General features: G+C 33.2%; 1 protein-coding gene across 2 annotated transcripts in view; it reads left to right on the forward strand.

Moving 5' to 3' along the window:
• Positions 1-25,458, forward strand: part of CNTN5 (contactin 5) — a 1,359,165-nt gene that overhangs the window by 1,196,413 nt on the left and 137,294 nt on the right. For both annotated transcript variants that reach the window (XM_045080322.1, XM_045080321.1), the window contains 2 exons: positions 7,427-7,554; positions 9,615-9,790. In XM_045080322.1, the coding sequence (XP_044936257.1) occupies positions 7,427-7,554; positions 9,615-9,790 (304 nt within the window). The remainder of the gene's footprint in view (positions 1-7,426; positions 7,555-9,614; positions 9,791-25,458) is intronic.

The following is a 25,458-nucleotide window of genomic DNA, read 5'->3' on the forward strand; positions in this document are numbered from 1 at the left end:
TAGTGATCAAAACAGTATGGTACTGGCACAAAAATAGACACATAGATCATTGCAACAGAATAGAAAACCCAGAAATGAATCTATATTTATATGGTCAATTAACCTTCAACAAAGGAGGAAAAAATATCCAATGGGAAAAAGAGTCTCTTAAACAAATAATGTTGGGAAAATTGGACAGCTACATGCAAAATAATGAACCTGGACCACTTTCTTTCATCATATACAACAATAAACTCAAAAAGGATTAAAAACCTAAATGAAACCATAAAAATTTTGCACAGGCAGTAATTTCTCTGGCCCTAACTGTAGCAACATTTTTCTAGGTATGTCTCCTGAAGAAAGGATTATAAAAGGAAAAAATACACTATTGGGACTACATCAAAATAAAAAGCTTCTTCACAAGGAAGGAAACAATTAACAAAACTAAAAGGCAGAAGATATTTGCAAATGACATATCCAATAAAGGGCTGTTATCTAAAATACATAAAGAACTGTTGCAACTCAACCCCGCAAAAACAAATAATCCAATTACAAATGGGCAGAAAACATGAACAGACATCTCTCCAAAGAAGACATACAGATGGCCAACAGACATATGAAAAGATGCCCAACATCACTCCTTATCAGGGAAATGCAAATCAAAACTATAATGAGATATCCCCTCACACCAGTCAGAACGGCTACAATCAAAAACACAAGAAACAACAGGTGTTGGTGAAGATGTGGAGGAAAAGGAAACCTTATCAACTATTGGTGGGAATGCAGACTGGTACATCCACTCTGGAAAAGAGTATGGAGATTCCTCAAAAAGTTAAAAATAGATATACCCTATAATCCAATCAGACTCCGGGGCATTTACCCAAAGAATACAAAAATAATAGTTCAAATAGTTGTACCCCCTATGATCAGCATCATTATTAATAGCCAAATTATGGAAGCAACCCGTGTCCATTGATTGATGAATGGATGAAGAAGTGTCATGCATAGATAGATATAGATGTTAGATATACATATAGATATAGATGATATAGATGTTGGAATATTATTCAGCCACAAAAAAGAATAAAATTTTTCCATTTGCAAAGACATGAATGGAGAGCAAAATAAGCCAGTCAGAGAAAGACAAATATGATATGGTTTCATTCATACGTGGAATTTAAGAAAGAAAACAAATGACCAAGATAAAACAAGGCAAAGCAAAAGAGAGAGAAGATAAGCCAAGAATCAGACTCCTAAGAAACAGACTACTTTGGGTTACTAGAGGGGAGGTAAGTGGAGGAAGGGGTAAAATAGATGATGGGGATTAAGGACTGCACTAGTTGTGATGAACACTGGGTGATGTAGAGAATTGTTGAATCATTACATTATACAGCTAAAACTAATATAACACTATATGTTAACTACACTGGAATTAAAATAAAATTAAATTTTAAAAAAAGATAAAGTAAAATAACCAGGAGAAAAAGTTAGATTCATACCTCACAGCATAAAGAAAAACTAACTTAAAAAGAATCATAGACATAAACATAAAACCTAAAGCTATAACATTTTTAGAGGAAAATAAAACATTTTTGTGACTTTAGGTTAGGTAAACTTTGTGTCAAAAACACAAAGCATAAAATAAATTGATATATTAATCTTTATCAACTTTAAGAACTTCTGCTGTTGGAAAAACATTAAGACATGCCTAAACTGGTAGAAAATATTTGAAATTTTTTCACTTGAAAAAAGAGTTATAGCTAGAATATTTTTTTTTAAAACTATCAAACCTGAATAAGAAGGCAGTTTCATTAAAAAGTTAGCAAAATAGGGCACTGGGTGGTTCAGTGGGTTAAAGCCTCTGCCTTCGGCTCAGGTCATGATCCCAGAGTCCTGGAATTGAGGCCCACATCGGGCTCTCTGCTCAGCAGGAAACCTGCTTCCTCCTCTCTCTCTGTCTGCCTCTCTGCCTACTTAAGATCTGTGTCTGTGTATCTACTTAAGATCTGTGTCTGTCAAATAAATAAATAAAATCTTTAAAAAATTGGCAAAATATTTGATCACTTCACCAAAGAAGATATATGATGGGAAATAAGCACTTGAAAGATGCTCAACATAATTAGTCATTAAGAAAATACAACTAAAAACCACAATGAGATTCTACTACCTAATGGTTATAATAGCTAAAATTAAAAAGACTGATCATGTTCAAGTGTTGCAAGAATTCTCAGACAATGCTCCTAGAAATGTAAATTATAGTATGACTGCTTAGAAACAGTATAGCATTTCCCTTAAAAAAGCTAAACATTAAACATAAACATAGGGATATTGGGTGGCTTATTGGTTAAGCATCTGCCTTCAGCTCAGATCATGATCCCAGGGTCCTGGGATTGAGCCCTGCATTGTGTTCCCAGCTCAGTGGGGAGTCTCCTTCTTCCTGTTCCTCTCTCGCGCTGGTTTTCTCTCTCTCTCTCTCTCTCTCTCTCTCTGTCTCTCTCCCTTTCTCTCTCTCAAATAAATAAATTAAAATCTTCTAAAAAATAAAAATAAAAAATAAACATAAAGCCTATGATCCAGTAAATTGTCCTAAATACTTATCTAAAAGAGATAAAAGCAAACTATCTATAAGATAGTTGTTACACAAATGTTAAAAGCAGCTCTATTTGTAACAGATCTAAGCAGAAAATAACCCAAACGTCCAACCAGAAGATGAATGGATAAACAAATAGTGGTATATACATGGTATATATATACAATGGAATTCTATGCAGCAGTAAAAAAAGATTGGATTATTGGTCATCACAACTACACAGATAAATCTCAGCTTTCTCTTAACTGAATTAATCAAGACATAAACAAAAAGGCATATATAATATTATGGTTTTGTTTATATAAAATTATGTAAAACTTCAAACTTACCATAGGTACACAAAGCAGATCAGTAGTTGCTTGGTGATAGGGGTATGATAAGAAGAGGTTAGAGAGACAGAATACAAAGGAACACAGAGATACTTTGGGGTGATATATGTGTTGACTATCTTGATTGTGGTCATTGTTTTGTGTCTGCATCCACTTGTGAAAATCTTTCAAAGCATCTACTTTAAATAAGTGAGCTTATTATATGCCTACACACCTCAATAAAGTTAAAGTGGCAGCTTCGGGCACCTGGGTGGCTCAGTTGGTTAAGCAACTGCCTTCGGCAGGTCATGATCCTGGAGTACAGGGATTGAGTCCTGCATTGAGTTCCCAGCTCCTCAGGGAGTCTGCTTCTCCCTCTGACCTTCTCCCCTCTCATGTGCTCACTCTCTCTCTCTCTCAAATAAATAAATAAAATATTTTTTTAAATGGCAGCTTCCCATTACCTTAAAATAGAGATCAAACGTTTCCCATATTACACTAGATCCTACATGATCTTGCCCTTATCTACCTCTCCAGTTTCACTTTGGGACCTTCCCATCCCCCTTTATATGTTGCCATCATAATTGGCCATTTAGTTCTTCAAGAGTTTGTGGTCCTTCTCACCTCAATATCTTTGCAAATGCTATTCCCTCTCCTTTCCCCACACTTAACTCCTAGTTAACTTCCTCTCATCCTTCAGTTCTCATTTCAGATATTAGTCCCCAAGAAAATACTAAATGAACACCCCAAGATACTTGAGGTTTGCAACACTCTATTTTTTCCTTTTAAAATTTGTCAAAATTTTTATTTATATTTTGAGTACATATTCAGTTAATGGCTAGCAACACTACTAAAGTACGCAAATTTACATTAAGTTAACAGTTTTGAAGAACAAGTTAAATGTAATTATAACATTTTATATATAAGGAAAGAGATAAACTGCTTAAAATCACACACATACTAGTCAATGGCAATGATTTGAAATCAGCTCTCTCTGACTTTAAAGCATATAATCTTAATTAATGATTAATCATTCTATAATATCATATGCACTATGTATGATATGATACCAAAAAAAAAAAAATACATTGTGGAAGTCAGAGCATGATCTCTAAAATGATGGCAGATAAATAGGTAGTATTTCCAGGGAAGCAGTCTACTTGGAAGGACCTAAACTGTTTGTGGGGTATCTGATATTTAAGCCAAAAATGGAAGAGGAATGGCTCTGAAATTTGGAGATGAAGATGGCTTCAGGAAGTCAGCAATAAATCCTGCAAGATAAGAGTAAACATAGTGCTAATCTAGACAGATTGTGGCATTGGGCAGATTAATAAGGCAGAGATCCAGGAATTTGGTACAAAATGAGAACCAAGACATCTCCAGGGATAGGCAGAACCTCATAGAGAAATTTTGAGATAGAAATATGGAAAGACGATTTGGGAAGATGAAAATATGGAAAGATGAATGCTAGAGTGCTGCTTTGCATTTGTAAAATCTCTCCATATCCCCAAGAGACCTTTACCTAACCACTGACTTACCACGCTACTCCAGTTTCAAGGACTTCTCAGCAGAATTAATCCCCAAATTTGAAAATTTAAAATGTAGGAGACACATAGTAATAGAAGAGATGAGAATATATACAAAATTTTGGAAAGTGCAAGAAAATGTTAAATCAATATTCAGTTATCTAAATAATTATATACATAATAACCAGACATTATAAAGTAAATCACATTCAGTGTCTCAACTGTTTTATCTTTCCTACATTTGAAAATATATATATATGAGCTCATCCAATAAAGATTTACTATTGAACTGGAGGTAGGCTTTTGGTTAAATGACACTGCGACTTGACAGATAAAAAAGCTCCATACTATTCAAAATTCTTCCTTCCTCAAGTAGCTTAAAATTCAGGGGTGTTCATAAACATATCTTTAAAAGGAGAGTATAATATATTGCCTCCTGTCAGAGAGAAAGGACTTATCTTAAATCAGGAACTGAAATACTCCCAGAGTCTTAAGATACATTTATTTATTTATTAAAAGATTTTATTTATTTATTTATTTGACAGAGGCAGAAACAACAAGAGAGGGAATACAAGCAGGGGAAGTGGGAGAGGGAGAAAGGCTTGCTGCCAAGCAGGGAGCCCCTGCAGGTCTGGATCCCAGGACCCTGGGATCATGACCTGAGCTGAAGGCAGAAGCTTAATAACTGAGCCACTCAGGCGCCCCAAGATGCATTTTTTAAAATATTTTATTTATTTATTTGACAGAGAGAGAGAGAGAGAGATCACAAGTAGGCAGAGAAGCAGGCAAAGAGAGAAGGGGGAAGCACTTTCCCTGCTGAGCAGAGAGCCCCATTCCAGGCTCAATCCCAGGACCCTGAGATCATGACCTGAACCAAAGGCAGCGGCTTAACCCACTGAACCACCCAGGCGCCCTGCATTTATTTTTCTAAATGAAGTAAATTCTAAGCCAAATTTCTCACCTCCTAGATTAGAATTTATGCTAATTGATAAAATATAGGTATTTGCCAAATATTAGTAAAATATTATAATTTATATTTCAATAAAGTTTATAATTCTTATAAGATATTACCATTTGTTTATGAAAAGTATAATTTTTACTTTCAAATATATACTGTTATAGTATGTGTACCTTTGGATAAATGGAATAAATATATTTCATTTTTTATACAAAATGAGCGCTATCTAATCATCAGAATCTTGCATTGGCCATCTTCAATAGATTTTATAACATTTAAAGGCACTGTGTTTTCCAAATGTCTGAAGTCAGTGTCTCTCCTAGACATAAACTACAAAAACAAATTCTCTATTCTTAGTTTGGCTTGCCTCTAAGTTTGTTTTCCTTCTTATAAGTTGTAAAACAGTTCTGATGTATATTGAAAAGAGTATTATGTGTTTATACTAGTATCTTTATTGAGGCGCCTGGGTGGCTCAGCGGGTTAAAGCCTCTGCCTTCGGCTCAGGTCGTGATCCCAGAATTCTGGAATCGAGCCCCGCATCGGGCTCTCTGTTCGGCAGGGAGCCTGCTTCTCTCTCTCTCTCTCTGCCTGTCTCTCCGCCTACTTGTGATTTCTGTCAAAAAAAAAAAAAAAAACTAGTATCTTTATTTATAATAGTATATAAGTATAAATTCATAAGCAATAGTCAGCAACCTAGAATCTAATCCGATTGTTGAAAGGCTCAATGCTTTAAATAACTCAGTTCTCGGTGACTGGCAAGATTGAATACATATTTTAAAAAAACATGAAGGATATTGACTAAACATATTTAACCCATTTTTTTTCTTAAATAATATAAGATAATTATATTACCATTGAATAAACTATTCTTTACAGAACTAGGGAAATTCGATTTTAGTATTTTAAGTTCAGTAGGGCCACTGGCTCTTACCAAACACCTATTACTTTCTCTTTCCTAAAAGTCAGTCCAAACTCTGGTGTCATATCAAATAAAACCATAAAAGCCACTGCTATTTAGTTTCAGGTTGCTTGAGGAGGTTGATGCACTGGTGAAAAAAACGAGTTATAGGGGCACCTGGGTGGCTCAGTGGGTTAAGCAGCTGCCTTTGGCTCAGGTCATGATCTCAGGGTCCTGGGATTGAGTCCTGCAACAGCCTCTCTGCTCAGCAGGGAGCCTGCTTCCCTCTCTCTCTCTGCCTGCCTCTCTGCCTACTTGTGATCTTTCTGTCAAATAAATAAATAAAATCTTTAAAAAAAATGAGTTATATTTCAGGAGTATAGAAGGGAGAAAAAAGACAAAAGTACTAATCAACTCTGAAATCCATATATTTCTGGGATGATGAATACACAGGATAAAATGATAATCCCAAATGTCAACCTCATTTTTGCTGAACTTCTAAAAATTTTTAATAATGCCTTAATTTTTCACCTTCATATGACTCAGAGTACACTTTTAACAAAGGTCTCAGAAAAGCCCAAACACAAACTCAACTATCATGTTTTTAAGTTTAAGAAGTGCAATGTGAGCAGCCCAGGTATCAGGTATCAGGTCTCATTTTCATACCCTTGCTGTACTCATGGCACTGTAAAGAAACTACCATAAATCATTTCTTAGCTGTGTACAATTAATTTTATGTTTTGTACTTGTCTTCCTCTATGTTTTTATGCTGTTTCTTTTTATATTTGATTTTTGAGGTCACTCTGGGTTTGAAGTAAAATACTCAAACTTCATATTAAAATATCACTGGGTGATATTATAGTAAAAGTTTTAATAACCAAATTCAGGGTCACCTTTTCCCACCAGTTTCAAAATTAACTGTCAAAAAGGGTCAAAAGAAAAATAACCTGTAATACCCTAACCCTTTTAAGTATAAAAGATATTAAGTGGGTTTATTGCATAATTTCTGGAAAGGTAAAACATTTCTACTATTACTGCATATTTTCACAGTGATCCCTTTATCTTATTTATCATTACCTTGGAGGTGGTTTCAGACATCATCAGAATATTTTACCACTTAGCTTATTTGAAGTAAAAGAGGAAAAAACCTTTTTTAATAATTTTCAGAATAGCTATTCTTCCAGACGGAAGTCTACGGATGTTAAATGCTTCTAAATCTGATGAGGGAAAGTACGTTTGCCAAGGGGAAAACATCTTTGGTTCTGCTGAAATCATAGCATCAGTATCTGTAAAAGGTAAGAAAATGTAGCTAACTGTGTTATAAGCATAGTTTCATGGCTTTGTCAGAAAGTGAATAAATATAATATGCATGTAAAATGTGTTTGCTCATATGTGTCTGCATGCTCCTATTGATAAGATACACTGCAAAGATGGAACTAACACATCCAAATTGTCCCTTTCCATTATTTAGAAGACCATAAAGAAAAGAACACCTTGTTGGTAGAAACTTAACATTAGAACAAAATATGTGAGGATATAAATATTAGAAATATTAGAAACAAAATATGTGAAGGAGATAAAGCTTTCTGAAGTTTTACTGGATGTCTCAAAATCCAAAAGTATTTCAACAATATAAAAATATTTTTCCTCTATCAAGATTAATTTTAACATCAATCAGTAATATCCCTTTGTTATCACTGCAACTGGGGTCTGGGGCAGAAAGGAGTAGCGGAAGGAGGACATAAACATTGTGGTGTCAGAATGTGTATCAGGTAAACGGTTACCTGACCTGTTCTTTGGTGTTTGCATCAATGGAATTTTTAAGCACCGTCACTTTTTAGTGTTATAAATATTACCACTTAAATTTTTCTATAAGTTTTCTAGTTCAAACATGTACTAGATTTTGGCCTAGAACTTTTTTTTTTCTTTTTGGCCTAGAACATTTTTTTGAGACTACATATCATTCTTTAGTACAGACAGAAAATCCCAATTTTTCAATTTTTCAATTGGCAAAGAAAAATTTTTCCAACTGAACTATATCTTCAATCAACTTTTTCCCTGTAGGCATGTATCAAATAGTGAATCATACCTGGGTATAAAAATATAGAAATATTAAGTTTTCTTTTTCTTTAGAAATAAAAATGTCATTAAAACAGCCAGTACGCTGATATTTTAGAAAAGAAGCAAACATTAGATGAAAGGATGAAGGAAGGAAAAGATGAAGAAAGGAAGATAATTTAAATGATGCCTTCATTTATAGCATACATAATGGGAATCTGACTATATCTGCTAATCTGTGCCTTATGCGCTGAACAATCTTTGTCATAATGAAGCAATGTTGAATTCACAGACATTTTAAAAATAATAACAAAAAAGGTTTCTGTTAATCACAAGTTGAATGGAATATTTAATTACTCAGAACATTCCATTTCTCACAAAGTTAAACTACAATCAGTATGCTGTGATTATCTGTCTTCTCTGATGAAGCCAGAATTTAGAAAGCCAAACAGAATATCTGACCTCTAGAATGGTAACATTTACATTTCTTTTCTGCTATTGTACTTTCCTCTCTGACTGCTTGGAAGGATGTCACATATTAAAGGATCTTATGAGTGGTTAAGAATGATGCTTCATCAGACTATGCTATTGCCAAAAGCAGATCTAGACTAGGAAAATTAACCTAATTTTTAATCATTTGGGTCAGTCTTCTTGAGATATCTACAATTAGAAATCTAATTAGGAAAAAGGACTAAGTCAAAATTATTTCCATCCCCTCCCTACTTTATTAAAAATACCATATTTCAATTACTTGATCACTAGCTTAAATAACCTTTAGATGTATAGCAATATTAACCTTTATTGGCTCTAAACACAATGAAAGGGTATCTATTTTTAAAAAATTTAATTGAATCATTAAATAATTAAACACACACATTTTTTCTCAAAAAAATTTTCCCTTCTGGGAGCTTGGGTGACTCAGTGGGTTAAAGCCTCTGTCTTCGGCTCAGGTCATAATCTCAGGGTCCCGGCTCAGGTCATGATCTCAGGTAATTTCCTTCTTTGGGAATACCAAATGTTGCTTATCGTTATATATTTTCTTATCTTTTTTGCATAAGTTTACTTCTTAAAAGGAATAGTAACTTTTAAATCATCAGTTCCATACACAAGTATAGCAAAATGCCCTAGCATACAAAAAAGTAATATTTAATTAATAATAGCTTAGTTAAAGATGTGTATCTAGAGCAACGGCATTGCATAAATTTCTTGTTTAAGTTTTTCTCTATTACTTAAAATATAAAATACAAGGAAATACTATGTGTCAATTATGTTAATTAATATATTTTTATTTCTGTAGAACCTACAAGAATAGAACTTACTCCTAAAAGAACAGAGTTAACAGTGGGAGAAAGCATTGTCCTTAATTGCAAAGCAATTCACGATGCTAGTTTGGATGTTACTTTCTACTGGACACTAAAAGGACAGCCTATTGATTTCGAGAAAGAAGGTGGACATTTTGAAAGCATCAGGGCCGTAAGTTAATACATTTTTATTTGTTGAGTACTAATAATTTTTAAAATTTACACTCAAATTTCTTATTTAGGAAAAAATCAGTTTGATTCAAACAATTACTTTGTTATTTTATGTTACATCAAATTGAAAGTATTTTTTTTAATTCCAATAAAAACTGAAAATACTTCATTATACAAATCTGGCTTCTTTCCCACTTTTATTTACTTGATTAATATTATCAATATTTGCACTTTACTTCTTAGATGTTATATTGCTACATACTAGTGTTATTTAAGCAGTCTTACCAGTAATTATGATTCAATAAATAAATGAAATAAGCCTGCTTGTCCTACTCCTCAAGAAATAGTGATTTTGGAAATTCTTTAATTCCTCAGAGGAATTAAACATTAGCTTAGACAGAGCTTAAACATGCAACCAATAGTCAAAAATACACACTAACCTTAGATAAGCTTTCATAGGTATATTCATTTCTTGCCTATCGAATCCTTTCTTTGTAATATCTATGTGGCAATCAACTAAATGAAGTGGGGATCTTTTGAACCAAATCCTTTAGTATAGAACACCACAGTGTTCTCAATAAAGAAGTGAAGAAGACCTGCTTCCTCCACATTCTTGTTTAAGATAAAAGAGTGACATAGTAACAAAGGGAGAGAGAGAAGGATGATGCAACTGGAGTAACAGATATTTTGGCTGAAATATCCCTTTTACATTGGCTAAAGAGATAGATCTAAATGCAATTTATGCGTGCAAGTCCAATTTAAAATACTTCTTTATACTTATTAATATCCACTCATTCTTCTCTAAACACTTTGGGAAGCACTAAAAAACCACAGCTGTAGTAAGACCAAATAAAATTAAGTTTAGATTGGATTTTATTTTACAGGCACTATGATACATTGAAAAAAGTCCAAGACCCAAAGTCAGGAATTTTCTGGGTCAAGTATCAGCTCAATCCCTAATAGACTTTGTAACAAAAAGCCGGTGACTTGGCTTTCCTGGGCATTAAACTCATAGAGAAGTAAAGTGAAAGACTTGCACCCAAAAATTGCTAAGGTCCCTTCTTACTCTAGAATTTGATAAATTTGTATTAGTAGAAGAATAAGGATGAGCTATCTTTGTTGGATTCACCAGTTTAACTAAAATTAAACATTTTCTTCTACATTTATCTTTTCATCCTGATTTACTTTGAAAATAATGGGAGAAACTATATATAAGAAATAATTACCAACTGCATTATTTAATCTAACTAAATAAATTAATTTTAATTATTAGTGGTTATGCTATATGTAAAATATTTAGAGAATGTTAAATTAAATTCATTTTCCTCTGATTTGTGACTTTTCTTTTTCCTTTACGTGGGGTTAACAATTTCTTCAAGATTGTGAACAAACAAAACAGAAGCAGAAAAATGTGGTATAAAAATATCACATTTGAAAACAAAAAATATACCATCAAAATACATCTTCTTACAATTATCTGTAAACATTCATTTTGGGTGATCAAATTATAAAGTAAAAATATGTCTAAAATGAATATTTATTTCATATAAACATGTCCCTTATTTTAAAATACCAACAAAGAAATTAATCATTCTGGTAAAATTGTATGAATTCTTGTTTCTGCCTCTTAAACATTATTAGTGTGGTTTGATATCATTCCTTTGTAGCAATAATTACTGTTTATCTTTTTCATAAGGTTGGGAGTTAATAATACCTGCTGTTTCCCTCTTTATACTTATGCTCTTCTTGCCCTTAAATAGTACAAAATTGACTCCTTACTCCATGCAAACCCATATGGTTACAAGCCATGTTAAAATTAGGCTCTAGATTTTAGAAGTGACAAGGAACTATAGAATAGAAGAAAAAGCAAATTATCCTACTGAGAAGCGAAAAAGTATTTAGCTTTAAGGTAATTTAGCATTCATCATATTTAGTGTACTTGGGATAATTAAGAGAAATACGTATGTACTTAAAAATTTTTTGAAGCTTCAAACCTGCAAGGTGTAAAAGAAATTCTTCCCCTTTCTCTCAGTTACCTCAAATACTGATTTGGCCTTGTCTGGCTTCAAGGACATACAGTGGAGACAATTCCATTTTATGACATTGAGGACGCAGAAAGAAAAAAGAAAAAAAAAACCATTCTATTCCTAAAATCATGTGTTTTAGAAGGAGAAATGAAAATGTTATGTAAAAGGGAGGTTTGGGAAGGCCTCTGGACTTGTGGGCTATCTTGTTTGAGAAACCAATTGAAGACTTTGGGAATAGGAGGGACAGGACAGAGCTCACTCAGAAGGGAAGGTGTTTAATGGCCTACTTTGAGTTTCTAAGGAGAGCCATTAAAGAGACCAGAGGGGTCTAGGCTAGCACAGCAGACTAAGAAAACCAAACAAATTCAGGGACACAAGCAAAGAAGAGTGTGCCTTTGATTGGATTAACTGCCCTGGGACCTCAACAAGCAGTGGGTGATTGAAGAGGGGTAATTCAGAAAAGAAAAGGCAGTATATTTTTTAACATTAACACTGCAAAGTGTCAACTGAAACAACCAAATCTCTGGGAGGGAAAAAGTACCAATGACATCTCGTAGTTGATAATATATAGCTTAATGAAATTCTTTACTTTTCAGCTAATTGTGCTGGTGTCTTTTTTACACATTGTTTTTTAGATTAAGCTGTTTATGTGTAGCTATCATAAAATCTGTATACAATGTTTCAGTACACTTTTGTTTTAAATAAAACAGCTTTCAGACTGCATTATAAGAGAGTGAGTAGATAAACATATAATCATATCCAGTTAAACAAAATCAATAGCTCTTGCTTTGAAATTTAAATTAAAACATCTATAATGGAAAATTTTTCTATTTTCCTTGCCCATTTTACTTACTCCATGTTTTACAAATCCAGGAATTTGACTGATTTGAAGTGAATCCAAATTACTAAAGCCACTGTTAAAAGGGTCCAAGCAATCCATTAATACATATATAAACATTTAATCCAATTCACCCAAGTCACTTTTTTTGGCAATGATATGAATTAACTAAATTTGGCAAATTAGTGATGCTATTCTCAAGTTTTTAATTTCAATTCAGTTTCACAAGCTAACTACTGTGGAGGATCAAAGTAAAGGACCTTCTCCTCTAGGAGAGCACCATTTAAAAAGAGAGACTGCAGGATGAGAGCTAGTGATCTGCTGTAACTGTTGTCCCCAGAGAACCTTGTGCATGTGGCCAGCAGGAGCTAGAATTTGCACCTGACCTGGATAGGTAGAATTTTGCTAGATTGTGAGCTAGAATGAACTGCATCTCAGGCAGAGTGAGTAGGTAAAGCAAAGACAGTCTGGCAGAAGGGTTTAGAGGATGTTTCAGGAGCAGTGAGGAACCACCTGCCCTGACAGCACAGTGAGGGCACACAGTCATTGTAAGGCAGTATATATATATATATATATATATATATATATATATATATATATATATATATATATTTTTTTTTTTAAAGCAGCAGAGACCTTATTGTAAAAGGCACTGATTTTCAAGCCATGGAACTGGAGTTGTATTTGGAATGTAGCAGGGACTCATGTGATTCAGATTTGTGTTTTTTAGAAAGATAGTTCAGACAGCTCTGGGGAGCAGGAATCAAACAGCTTGTGGCTTTTATATTCATTCTGGTTAAGCAATGAGGAATTGACCATTACAAGCTTTGTTCTTAAATTACCACCTTATTATCAAATAAGGCATTTTCAATTGTGTTTTGACATAATAGCTTATGTTAGTCAGAGTTCTGCAAGAACGTCTTAATACTCTCAGGATGTCTGGACAGCACCTGAGCAAGGCCAGATAACCCCAAAGATGAAGTCTTAATGGAGAGCTTTAGTGGTCCATTGTTTTCCATAGACTTGAAATTCCTAATTGTTCATTAAAAATGTAAACTTTCTTTAATTTTTATAATGTCCAAAGAAGAGTTGCACTGAATATCATGGCAGCATGTAATTTGCTCTGTTTTTTGGAAGAGAAAAAACCCAAATATCTGTAAATAGGATGGTCTGCTTCCCATTGTGAATTCTCTGAACATACTAAGTCGTAACTAAATGGGCAACCAAATAAAAGTGCATTATTTGAGTGGTCCTTCATATTTACCCAATTCTCTGGTTGTAACAATATAACCAGGAAGGCATAGTAGGGATATTTGACCCCATTTTTTTAATGAGGAAACTAAAACACAAGACTTTTCCAAGCCACATGAGTACTAAATAAGGGAGACAAGATTAAATACAGTGTGATTTTTTAAACTGCATTATTTATTGGTTCTTTTTTATAAAGCTTACCTTATCCATATTCATTGACCCTATGAGTTCATTCAATGTCAAAAAACTGTGTGAAATTAAAAAAAAAAAGATGATTTGACTCTAGTCTTTAATATAAAGATAATATAGAATATTAGGTAATGCAAGAAAAACATGGCTATAAAAATAGTTGCTATTTTTTTATTATAGCTGAATATTCTTGGAGGCCATAAAAGAAACAGATTAATGTGAACTTTTATTATTTTGGAAGAAAGCGAGCAAATGAATTGAGCACCTACTATATGCCAAGTACTCAGCTATATATATATATATATATATATATATATATATATATATATAGTGCACACACTAGTTTGTCAATTCCTCATAACAATTATATGAAAATAATATTATTTGAGGAGAAGCTGACACCTGACATAGAGTTCATCAGGATAGGAAAAGATGAAAGAAAAAGGCAGCCTAAGATAGGAAAAGATATTGTATCTCAGGGCTGTGAGGGATATTGGAGATAATAGGGCTTGTCCTAGATTGATATTCCATTTAAATTAGTGTCTGATGGGACATTTTTGGTGATGAGTAACTCACTTCTATGAAGTAGTCCACTCCATTACCAACCAGATCTGAATGTCAGAGCATTGGAAAATAAGAGTAACTATGATACTCCGTATACCAACAATAGAAACCATAAAGGAACATACCTGATTCATATCCATGGTTTTTATGGAATATTAGATACATGAAAAGAGACCAGAATACAAATTCTTCAATGTTTTAAGGATTTTACATTAGCTAAGTAGTTCTAGCCTATGTCAATCTTCCTATTATGGTTACTTCTGTTCCTAGTTTACCTTCTTAGGAATTAACATCTATTTCCTAAGCATTGTAAAAGTCTCAGAATCCAATTCTGTACATGCTCAGCTGGTATCATTTTCTTTCCTGATGGGTCAATATTAATATTGTAAAAATGAATGAAATCATCAGACACACTGCCAGGGTTTGCTAAGGCACAAAGTTCTGAGGACGTCTCAAGCATTGGTTGTACTTTCTTCATCATCATATTAGCAGGTCTAAATCGTGGAGGTCTTTGTAACTAATCAGGGAATGTGTGAAAGAGCAGAAGATCAGTAACTATCAAAGGCACACATTTTCTTTGGCTCATTCTACTCAGTAGTAATATTTGTACTTTCAAGCAGTATGTCCTCCTGGACTCTGAGCCCTAACCTTCTCCCTGCCTGACAAAGGGCTTGTCCTTCCTCATCACCTGATTACTTGCCTCCTGGATCTCAGTGTTGCTGTGAATCCCAATGTCCTGGTAACCCACCAGCTTTCTGTTCTCGGCTGCAAACTTCTGACTGGCACATATTTGCTTTATAATCTCTTTCTTAATCTTTTACCTAACCTAACAAAAGAAGTCACTTTGTCATTTTAATAGGACAGAATAGTCACTAATCAAATCTCAGTCTCTAAGAAGGAGAGAGATTATTCTCAAAGACCTTAAAATTTTCAGACCATTCTAGGAAAATGTGCCACATTCATTCTCCCAGTTTGTCTATGCGAGATTGAAAGAAAATCCCCCACCCACTCACTACTCCTTCAAAGTAGTTGTAGTTCCCATAGCAAAAAAAAAAAAAAAAAAAAAAAAAAAATGCCCATCTTCTTTAGTATGCGTACATGTTTCATGTAGTCCTATGAACATGAACAAAATATGCCATTAAAATCTATTATTCTATAACATTTTATACATTCATGAAACAAGATAAACTGTGGGATCCCTAAAACCAGAAACAAATATGCTTTTTATTTTTTATTACTTTGTACTATAGATGTCCACCAAATAACTACTCAGTCAATCTCTGCTGAATGAAAAAACATTCTGATGTAAAGCATTTTCTCAGCTTAGCCAACTATTGCATTACTTCAGAGATTTTTAGTATAATTAAATCTCGTTGTTGTAACAGATTAGTTGATTATTAGAAGACCCTTCCCTAGTTCTCGTGGATGTCATCTGAGTAATCTGTGGGTCATAATACCACCAGGGTAACAGCTGAGTAGTAACCCCATGTTGATTACCCACCCACCTCCATTTACTCTGATTCATAGTTGGTCAAATGGAGCAGAATCTGGTAATGCTTCCACCATTATCATGTATAAAAAGATAGTTTAAGCCATCCAAATGACAGGACTCACTTTGTTCATTTGAATATAATCCACAGAAACAAACTTTCTGGGTGTGGTATTATAGTGAAGATACAGAGCCTTTTTGTTCAATTAAAGGTCCATTTTGACAGTGGTTTTACCTTTATGATACATTTTCATAGCATATGGATGATATGAGAAGTTACTAGTTTCTCTTCCATGTTTTTTAGTGAAGAACTACAAGTTTACTTGTTTGTTTTTCTGAGAGAGTGTGAAAAGAAAAATAAAACTTCTTGTTAGAGAAAGGCAATTTTAGTTAGGCTATGCTGGAAAAAATCCAATCAATAACCTGTGCTCTGTGATCTCTCAGGGGATAAAATACCATACTTTCTAGAGATAAAAGACCATACTTTCAGAGCCAGTTGGGATGTTTCAAGTTATTAGATTGGGAAAGCGGGGAATGAGAAATAGAAAACACTCCTTACTTCTTAATAGAATTCGCTTTCCTGGATTATAAACTCCAAATTTAAATATGCTATTAGCTCACTATTTCCAGAGATTAAGTGCTTACCTGAAACAAACAAACAAACAAACAAACAGAAAACAGAACAAAAACAAAAAAAGAAGTGCTTACTTATCTAGGATTCCATAATTGTTTTCCTTTTGGGAGTTTTGTTTTTCTCCAAAATTATTTTTCCATTCCATGCGTATGTTAATTTTGATGGTATTTCTGTAATACTACATTCTCTTTAGGTTGGTTGTTTTTAATCCAACCAAAGGATGAATTTAATCTGGAGTAAAGTGACTGTTTCTTTGGAAATGTGACCATTGGTAGACCCCAATAGGTTTTTGCAACTATGTCACTGATTCAGTTTATTAAAATAAATTGTCATCTAATTCTAAATCACTTTCAATAATGAATTACTTAGACTTACTAGTTTTTAAATATATATAACAAACTTCTAATATAAATTTTCACACAAAATATTCCAAATATTTTGAGTTTCATTTCAGAATTTCCATTGTATCATGAATCATTATTGCTCTAAATTTCTATCAATTATCTTGCAATGGTACATGGATGAGTAATCAGTGGATTTTGACTCTGGAACTACTTCCCCATCCCAATCTAATAAAGATTATTTTTATAAGGCAGAAAATATCTTGTATATATATATACACTAAACTGCTTAAAATAAGTAAATAAAAGTCTCTTTAAATCATCAGATTGTAGTTTTCTAGGCATATCAAATGTTCAAGATAAGTTACTGAAATGAACACCTAAATTAACATCAAAGCCTAATACTCTTCTTTTCTCAATACTCCAATTTGCACACGGTGTTTGCTTTTATTTATTTTTTAAGAGGATGCTATTCAAATCTTGACAGTTTTTTTTTTTAATACCTCTGTCTTCCTCTTGTTTTTTTGTATTTAGCTCTCTTTCATATTCAAATTGATTTCTGAGCCTGCTCGAATGAATTGCATTAGGAAGGAAACTAACTATGTCCATTTTAATTGAGGATACTATAGACTTTTTTGGCAGATACCATGGTGTATTGCCCAGATTCTTCTTTTAAAAGTGAGGTACTCCTTTCCCAAGCCATTGAAACTATTCGTGGTTGCTACCTCTCACCAGATCCCCTCTCTGGGAATTGCCCTTAGCCAAAAAGAGATATCTGATTCAAGTTATGCCCCAACTCTGCAGTCCATGCCCAAGTATTGGGATGATGAATGTCTAGGGATGGTTATAAAAGATAAGCTGAAACCCTTGCTATGAATGCATTATAATTAAACACTCACCCTGCTCAATTCCGCTTTCTTCATTTTTTCCAAAAATGTTGATCCCAAAGTCATTCGTTAATGGAGTCTGCATCTCAGAGACTGTTTCTCTGAAACTCTGACCTTAGACATCCATATTGGCAAATGCCGCCAACTGAGAAATCACTGGAAACAGAGATGAGTAATAATAAAAATAATTATAATAGCTGTCATCCACTGTCTATAAGATATACGGCAACATGCTAAATTTTCAAATATTACTTCATTTACTTCTTTTCAAAAGGTACTTTCCAGATACCCTATGATGTAGTATGATGTAGGAATTGGTTTTGTTTTTATTTGTGGTTGTTTTTCAGAAAAGAAGAAAAGGAATATAATATTTTAAATTTCTTTTTTCTCAGTAAACTTAGTGTTAAATTATAGTAAATATCCTTCATTTGATTTAAAATTTGGGGGTCAATTATTCCCATTGTTGGGAATATTTGCATATATTAATCTAAAATCACTCACTCCTATCAAGCTTATACTATGATTATGTGGTTACATTTATAATATGAAAAATTTTTCCTCATATTTGTAAACTACCATCATGAGCCATCTCCTGTCACTTAGCCAAAAATATGCTCGTTATGTATATTTTTAAAGACATACCTACAAATCAGACTCTTCAACCAGGCTCTTCAAATGTTCAGTTAATCATTTCAGAATAAAATTAAAGTAGTTTCATTATACAATTAAGACCTAGGCTAAAATATATAAATTGACTTCTACATCATGAAGTGAACTTTTAACCTTCCTCTTTTATATGTATTATTTCATTCAACTCATACAACAACATTGTGAGTCAGGCAAGTAATACATATATAAAGCACTCAGCCCATAAAAGGAGAGAGATGAAGGGGCAACACAGGCACATTTATGACACAGCTACCATTATCATTTGAGCTTCTTTGAGCTTAAAACTTCATTGCCATGAATACTGTTCCAGATATGGTTTGATGTTTCAAAACAAAGATATGATGAATAATATCTGTAATTCTTCACTATGTCATTTTGAAAATTGAAGACATAAAGAGATTGTTTCTTTTCTATAGTTTTACCTCTTTAGCTGGGAACTCAGCCTATTTTTAACCTTACTTATTTTATCACTTTTAAAACATTAAAACCGTCTGTTCTCTTCTGTAAGAGCAAATCGCCAAATTGTTAAAAAAATAAAATCTTACAAAAGTTGCTGAGAATGAATTGAAAAACATCTTAAAATATCCTCCTGTATTTGCCTCTTCAGATGTTCTGTGGGTTTGTTTTCCCATTAGTTAAAGCTCACTCTTCTGGCTGCTGTAATTGTATCCTTTTATAGTGTATGAACCTAATTTTATCAACTTCTTTTAGTCTTTTGAACATTCTCTCAAAATGGTTATGAGATGCATTATGAATCATTGCTTTTACTGCTGAAAATGAGGCAAAGAATGTAGAGTACAAGGGTCACAACTGTTCTTCGGAGGAAATTATCTTAGAGAATAAATAAATATTTGTAGAGTTGCTAAGGGAATCAGCAAAGGTAGGAGTAGATAAACTAAAAACCCACCATTGAGAGTAGGTCACTTAGAAACAGATGTCAACTATGGTCTCTAAATCTAAATTTTTTTTATTATTGTTAATCAAGGAAAGTTTCTAACTTCTATTAAAGGTATAAGGAACATCAATTTTCAATAGTTTTATTCATTTTGCTTCACAAGAAAATATAAATATTTTAGATATTGTACTAAAATAATTTTTTATAATAACCACAGGAGTTGATAATAAAAGAGAAACACACAATGGATTCTAGTTATCATAATGTGACAATGCTGAGATGTTTTATAAGTTTTCTGTTATTTTTGAGAAGTACCCTATATGTATCTATGAATCCAGGGGATATAATTTAACCTTCAGAGGGATGAAATGCATAATATAATAAAGACCTTGATATTAGGATTTCCAGCCTGTAAGAATAATATATAAAAGAAGATTATTCTTTTTAGTTTCTGAAAGCCTTAGTAAATAAAAGACTGTCCTTATTCTCTAATATCACATAAGGTTTAGGATTTTTATAAGCAAACATGGTTAAGTTTACATTTTGAAACACTATTGATATGTAAGTATTGTGTTTTAGACTGACTCCTATATTATTTCTCAAAGTGATTTTCAAAGAGTTGGTTTTGAGAGGCCATTATTTTCAAGACATCTTTGAAATTCTACTTTTATTTGGCAATTTCTCTTTCTGCATCTGTTTTGTGTTAAATTCTAAGCATGCGTAAGTATTATGATGTGTTTAGCTTTTAGCTTTTCAAAATCCTCTAGTTTCTTTCATGCACTATTTTTATCATATTACAATACGAAAGTGAACTTTACGACTCCAGAATTAATAACTCAGTAGGTAGCCTCTCAAGAATGTTTTCTATCTTGTAAAAGGAGGAAGAGGAAATTTTGGAGATAGCTATTGAGCTATTATTATTCACTTCCTTTCTTCATCTGATATCCCTTATATAAAAGAAATGGAAAAGATCAACTTAGAAAATTTGGAGATCACAACACCTTTATCTTTAACAAAGAATTAATGGCTCTATAGAGTATTTTATCAGTGTACAGTAGATGAATTCTGAATTTATCTCAGTTCCACAAAGAGTTGTTAAGCACCTGCACACTAGGCACCTGTCCAGAAACTGAGGGTTCTATAGTAATCAATAACAAACACACTATGGGAGGTATATGAATACAACTGAGATAGAACAGGGCCTTTGAGGAGAATAGTCTTAATAGAGGAGAAGGCATATAAGCTGCTGCTGTGTGGCAAGAGCAATGGAAGAAGTGTGTTGAGGGAATTCAGTCTGTTAAATATTACCCGACCTGTAGAAGCAAAGGAGATTTTCCAACTAAATAATACCTGAGCCTAGCTTTTTTTTTTTTTTTTTAAGATTTTGTTTATTTATTTCAGAGATTGAGAGAGAGCAAGAGAAGGGAGAGAGGCAGAGGGAGAGGAAGAAGCACATTTCCCACTGAGCAAGGGGTGCCTAAACTAGTCTTAACAGGAGAATACAAGTATTGCAGAAAAGCAGGGAGAGGGGCACCTGGGTGGCTCAGTGGGTTAACGCCTCTGCCTTCAGCTCAGGTCATGATCCTAGGGTCCTGGGATAGAGCCCGGTGTCCGGCTCTCTGCTCGGCAGGGAGCCTGCTTCCCTTCCTCTCTCTCTGCCTGCCTCTCTGCCTACTTGTGATCTCTGTCTGTCAAATAAATAAATAAAATCTTGAAAAAAGAAAAAAAGAAAAGCAGGGAGAAGAAGCAAAAGGGGAGGAGACATTCCAGGTAGGGACTGAGCATGAGGAAAATCAGAAAGATACTGGGGTTTTGTATACCAAAACATAATAATGAATAGTGATCTTACAGTTAAGGCAAACCTCATCTAATAATTACTATAGAAATTTCACTTTAGAGAAAACTGCTCATATCACCTTTTAAAGTTAAATAAATGGTCATGATTTTTCTTGGTTCCAATTAATGCAAGTTACATATTCCTAGTAAAATTTAAGGTGCCAGATTTTTCCAAATTAAGTCCAGGGATAAATTATATGTTTCTTAGCATAAGTGTATGTGTTTTACATAAATTTACATGTTGTTTAAAGCTTTCTATGGAGTATATAAAAAAAGAAATTAACTACTGCATTGTTAAGATTCAATATTCAGGGTCATTGAGATAATTCCTGAGAAGCCGTATGTGATTTTTTAAAGGAGATTGCTTGTTATTCTAGAAACAATTATAAAAATATAAAACAATTAAAGAAAACAGAATAAAATAAGAATTTCTGCTTCCATCCACATTTATTCCTTTACTAAATTATATATTTTTGAGGACAGGAATCATATCTCTCTTCTTAACCATTTTTGAGCACTTGGTATCATGTCTGGTAGATTATTTGCTAAACATTTGCTAAATTAGTTATTATATAAACAACTATAATTTTATGCTCATATATAGTGACTTCCTCATTTCTCTGCTCATTTGTTAAACTACCATACCAAAAACAAACAAACAAAAGGAATATACAAAAAAAAAATACCAATATCATGGAAAATTTTAGTACAGTTTCTCACTTGACAAAAACTTAATGGTTACATGCGATATGTATAGCACTACCTTATGGCAGGACATACATGGTTCATTAAAGTGTGATCTTTCTTTTAGAATGCTAATCAATACAGATATTGAAATAACTATTTAATGTGGTAAGTGTTATAGTATTGACACTTTGTACTATTGAGAGAAGTAAACTATGAAAGGGAAATTTGAATTAACCAAGTAAATCATTGGCAGAAAGACTTAATGTTCAATTGAATTTATTATTAAGGATAATACTAAAGTTTATTTAAGCAACTAGTAAGGTAAGGTAATAATCTAACTGATAATTTCTAAATATCTTGTCATATACCTTACACATCTGCAAAACCAAAAGAACTATCTTGAAGCAAAATTAGCTAAAATAATTTAGAAACCATTAGCATGTGAAGATATAAGATTGTACTAAACAGTTCAAGGATTTCTTACTAATATGCCTAATTGAAACTATTGTTTATCTTTTTTAACTTCTGATAGCCTCACAAATAAAGCATACTGATAAATTTGTTTTAAAATACTTATTAAATATAGTGATGGTATTTTACACAAGCATTTCTGAAATCCATTGTCTAATTGCCATTATCCATCATGTAAGTAGTAAGGAAAACTGAAAGACTGGTTTTCTTGAAGTAAGAGACCTGTGACATACTTTGCTAACTTCCATCACACTGTAATGATTCTAAACAGTCTACTGCAAAGTCTTTATTGTTTAAAATAGGTTTAGTTAATGTTACAGATGCAAGCATTTCAATAAGATGTTTCTATTTAAGAGTATTCAAGCAACAGACATTAAAAATCACTTTTTGTTAGCTAACTTTTTTTTATTGGGGGGATGGGGGTTGCCTGGATTGGGGGTGGAGTGTGGGGGGGTACCTGATTGCTACATTCTGTCTCGTACCAAAATTCTGACTGGAATAATCCTTTGATATGTTTATTTTTATATTTTAGACATTGATACATAAATGCCATTAGAGAATATTTCACAGTTTAAGTATCAATGAATATTTTTTGTACATATTTCCTTTTGTTTCCTGTAACTATGAGAAGGTAATTCGGGACTAGTTATCCTAAGCATACAGAGGTGAACATTAAACAAACATAGTTTGTATTAGGTTTTGTTTTTATTTATTTTCAGCGTAACAGTATTATTTTTATTAGTTTTTGCTGCAAAATAATTCACTCAAAAACTTAGTAACTTCAAACCATCATTTATTTAGCTCGTGATTTTATAGAATAGCAGTTAGAGCTAAGTTCATGGTCTCAGCAAGAATCATTCATGCATCTGTAGTCACTTGCTAGTCAGCTTTGAGGCACTAACGTTAATGGATTAGCTTGCCACTAGGCAAATGGACCATGTGTTTCTTACCATCCAACAGGCTACCCCAGGGTTGTTCACATAGAGGACTCACAGTTCCAAGGTCTGAGAGCAGAAGCATCATGATCCCTTAGGCTGAGGCTCAGGACTTGTTCAACATCACTCTGTCACATTCGATTATAAGGCCTTATCAGATCCAAAGAGTAAGGAAGGAAATGTTTGCTGGGAAGAACTGCAAAGTATTGCGGTATTTTTGCAATCTACTAATCATCTGTCCTCTGGCCACAATTTTTTACATTTCTTCAAGTTGCAACCCCCTTCCCAAGATCCACAAAAGTCTCACTCAATTACAGTTCCAATATTTGTTTTGTTAGCTTTTGCTGCAAAAAGAATTTCACACAATTTATGACCCAATTCTATGGATCAGTAATTTGTGCGGGGCTTGGTTGTTTTTTCTCCTCTTCTCATGTGGGCTTTTATATGCATCTGCAGTCAGATATCGGGTCCACTAGGAGTTGTCTGAGGGAAAGACAGCTAGGATGTTATGTGTGTGCTCTAAGTGGTCTCCCACCCTATAGCAGGCTAGCCCAGGTTATGCCACATGGTTGTTATAGGGTCCAAAATAGCAGTCTCCAATGCACATGCACATTGCAAACATCGGTTGGTTCCAGGTTTGCTAATGTCTTATTGACAAATGCAACTCACTTTGTGAGGTGCAGTGAGTATGGGAGAGGGTTGCCTAGGGGTGTGGATCCAAGAAGTCATGAAAAACTTTGGGGCCATTACTGCAACAGTCTACCCCACAGTCTAATAATTATCAGGTCCAAGTGATCCTTAACTTCAACTATGGTATCATTTTTTAAGATAAAACAAAAAGCTAAATTATATATGTGATATTATGTAGGGGGAAAATGAGCATTAGGGAACAATCATTTGCACAACACTAAAATAACATATGCTGTCACCACCAACACAAACTATATCAACTGCTGTATGTAGTCACTATCTGAATTGATTCATCTTTATTGAACTAAGCCAGTCAAAGTGCTTGATGTGGCTATAGAAAGTCATTTTTCTGTTTTATATGCCTTGTATTCTACTTTTTAAAATATTGGGAAATTTTAACCCTTTACCTGTTAATAGAAAATAGGCAACAGTTAGAAAAAAGAAATTAACAGAAAAAGATTAGTTGTTTAATTAAAAATGAATTAATTGGCATTTCAGAAACATAGCATATTCTGAAGATATTTACAATATATGCTACTTTATCTATCCTAAAATAATCCATGTTAAGTATCTCTTCAAAAATTGGTTGTAGTGACTTTTGCGCTTTAGTTATATTTTGATAAGAACAAAAGCATATTTATTATTAATGAATGATTAAAAGATTATAAATATATCTAAAAAGAGGGACATACTGAATATTCCAAACCCAAAATAAATTCATAGGCTGTTTCGGCCAACATTTCTAGTTGTTTCTCATTAATGAATGGTTGGCATCATAATATTTTGTTATCACTGATTTTGCTACAGCTTAAACTACTGAAGAGAACGGGAATATTTATAAAACTGCTCACTATCTAGAATTAAATGAAGAGCTTATCCTATAAAACAATAATAACAGTAGACTAATCCAAGGAAAACAGTAAAGATGAAAAAATTAACTAGTTCAATTTCATATCATTTTCAATTTATACGTTCAATAATTGTTTTATATGAAATATATCAATAGGGAACTTCTAAAATATATTTGAAGACAAAAACAAAGATGACTAAGGTATATTAAGAAATGCAAAACCTGACAAAATTTATAATTAGTATAATGCACATTAGAAAGTTTTGTTGAAGTTCTACTCAAAGATGAAGGGTCCATCTGTGAACATAATAGCAGAAAACTAACTTTTCATGAGGATAATTTTTAGCTGGTAACACCAAAGAGTACCATAAATACCATGAAAGTTATTCAGGAAATCCTCCAAGAATTTCTTATTT

This window comes from Mustela putorius, unplaced genomic scaffold, assembly GCF_011764305.1.
Source record: "Mustela putorius furo isolate JIRA1106 unplaced genomic scaffold, ASM1176430v1.1 tig00000460_pilon_pilon_pilon, whole genome shotgun sequence".
NCBI classification, from domain to species: domain Eukaryota; kingdom Metazoa; phylum Chordata; class Mammalia; order Carnivora; family Mustelidae; genus Mustela; species Mustela putorius.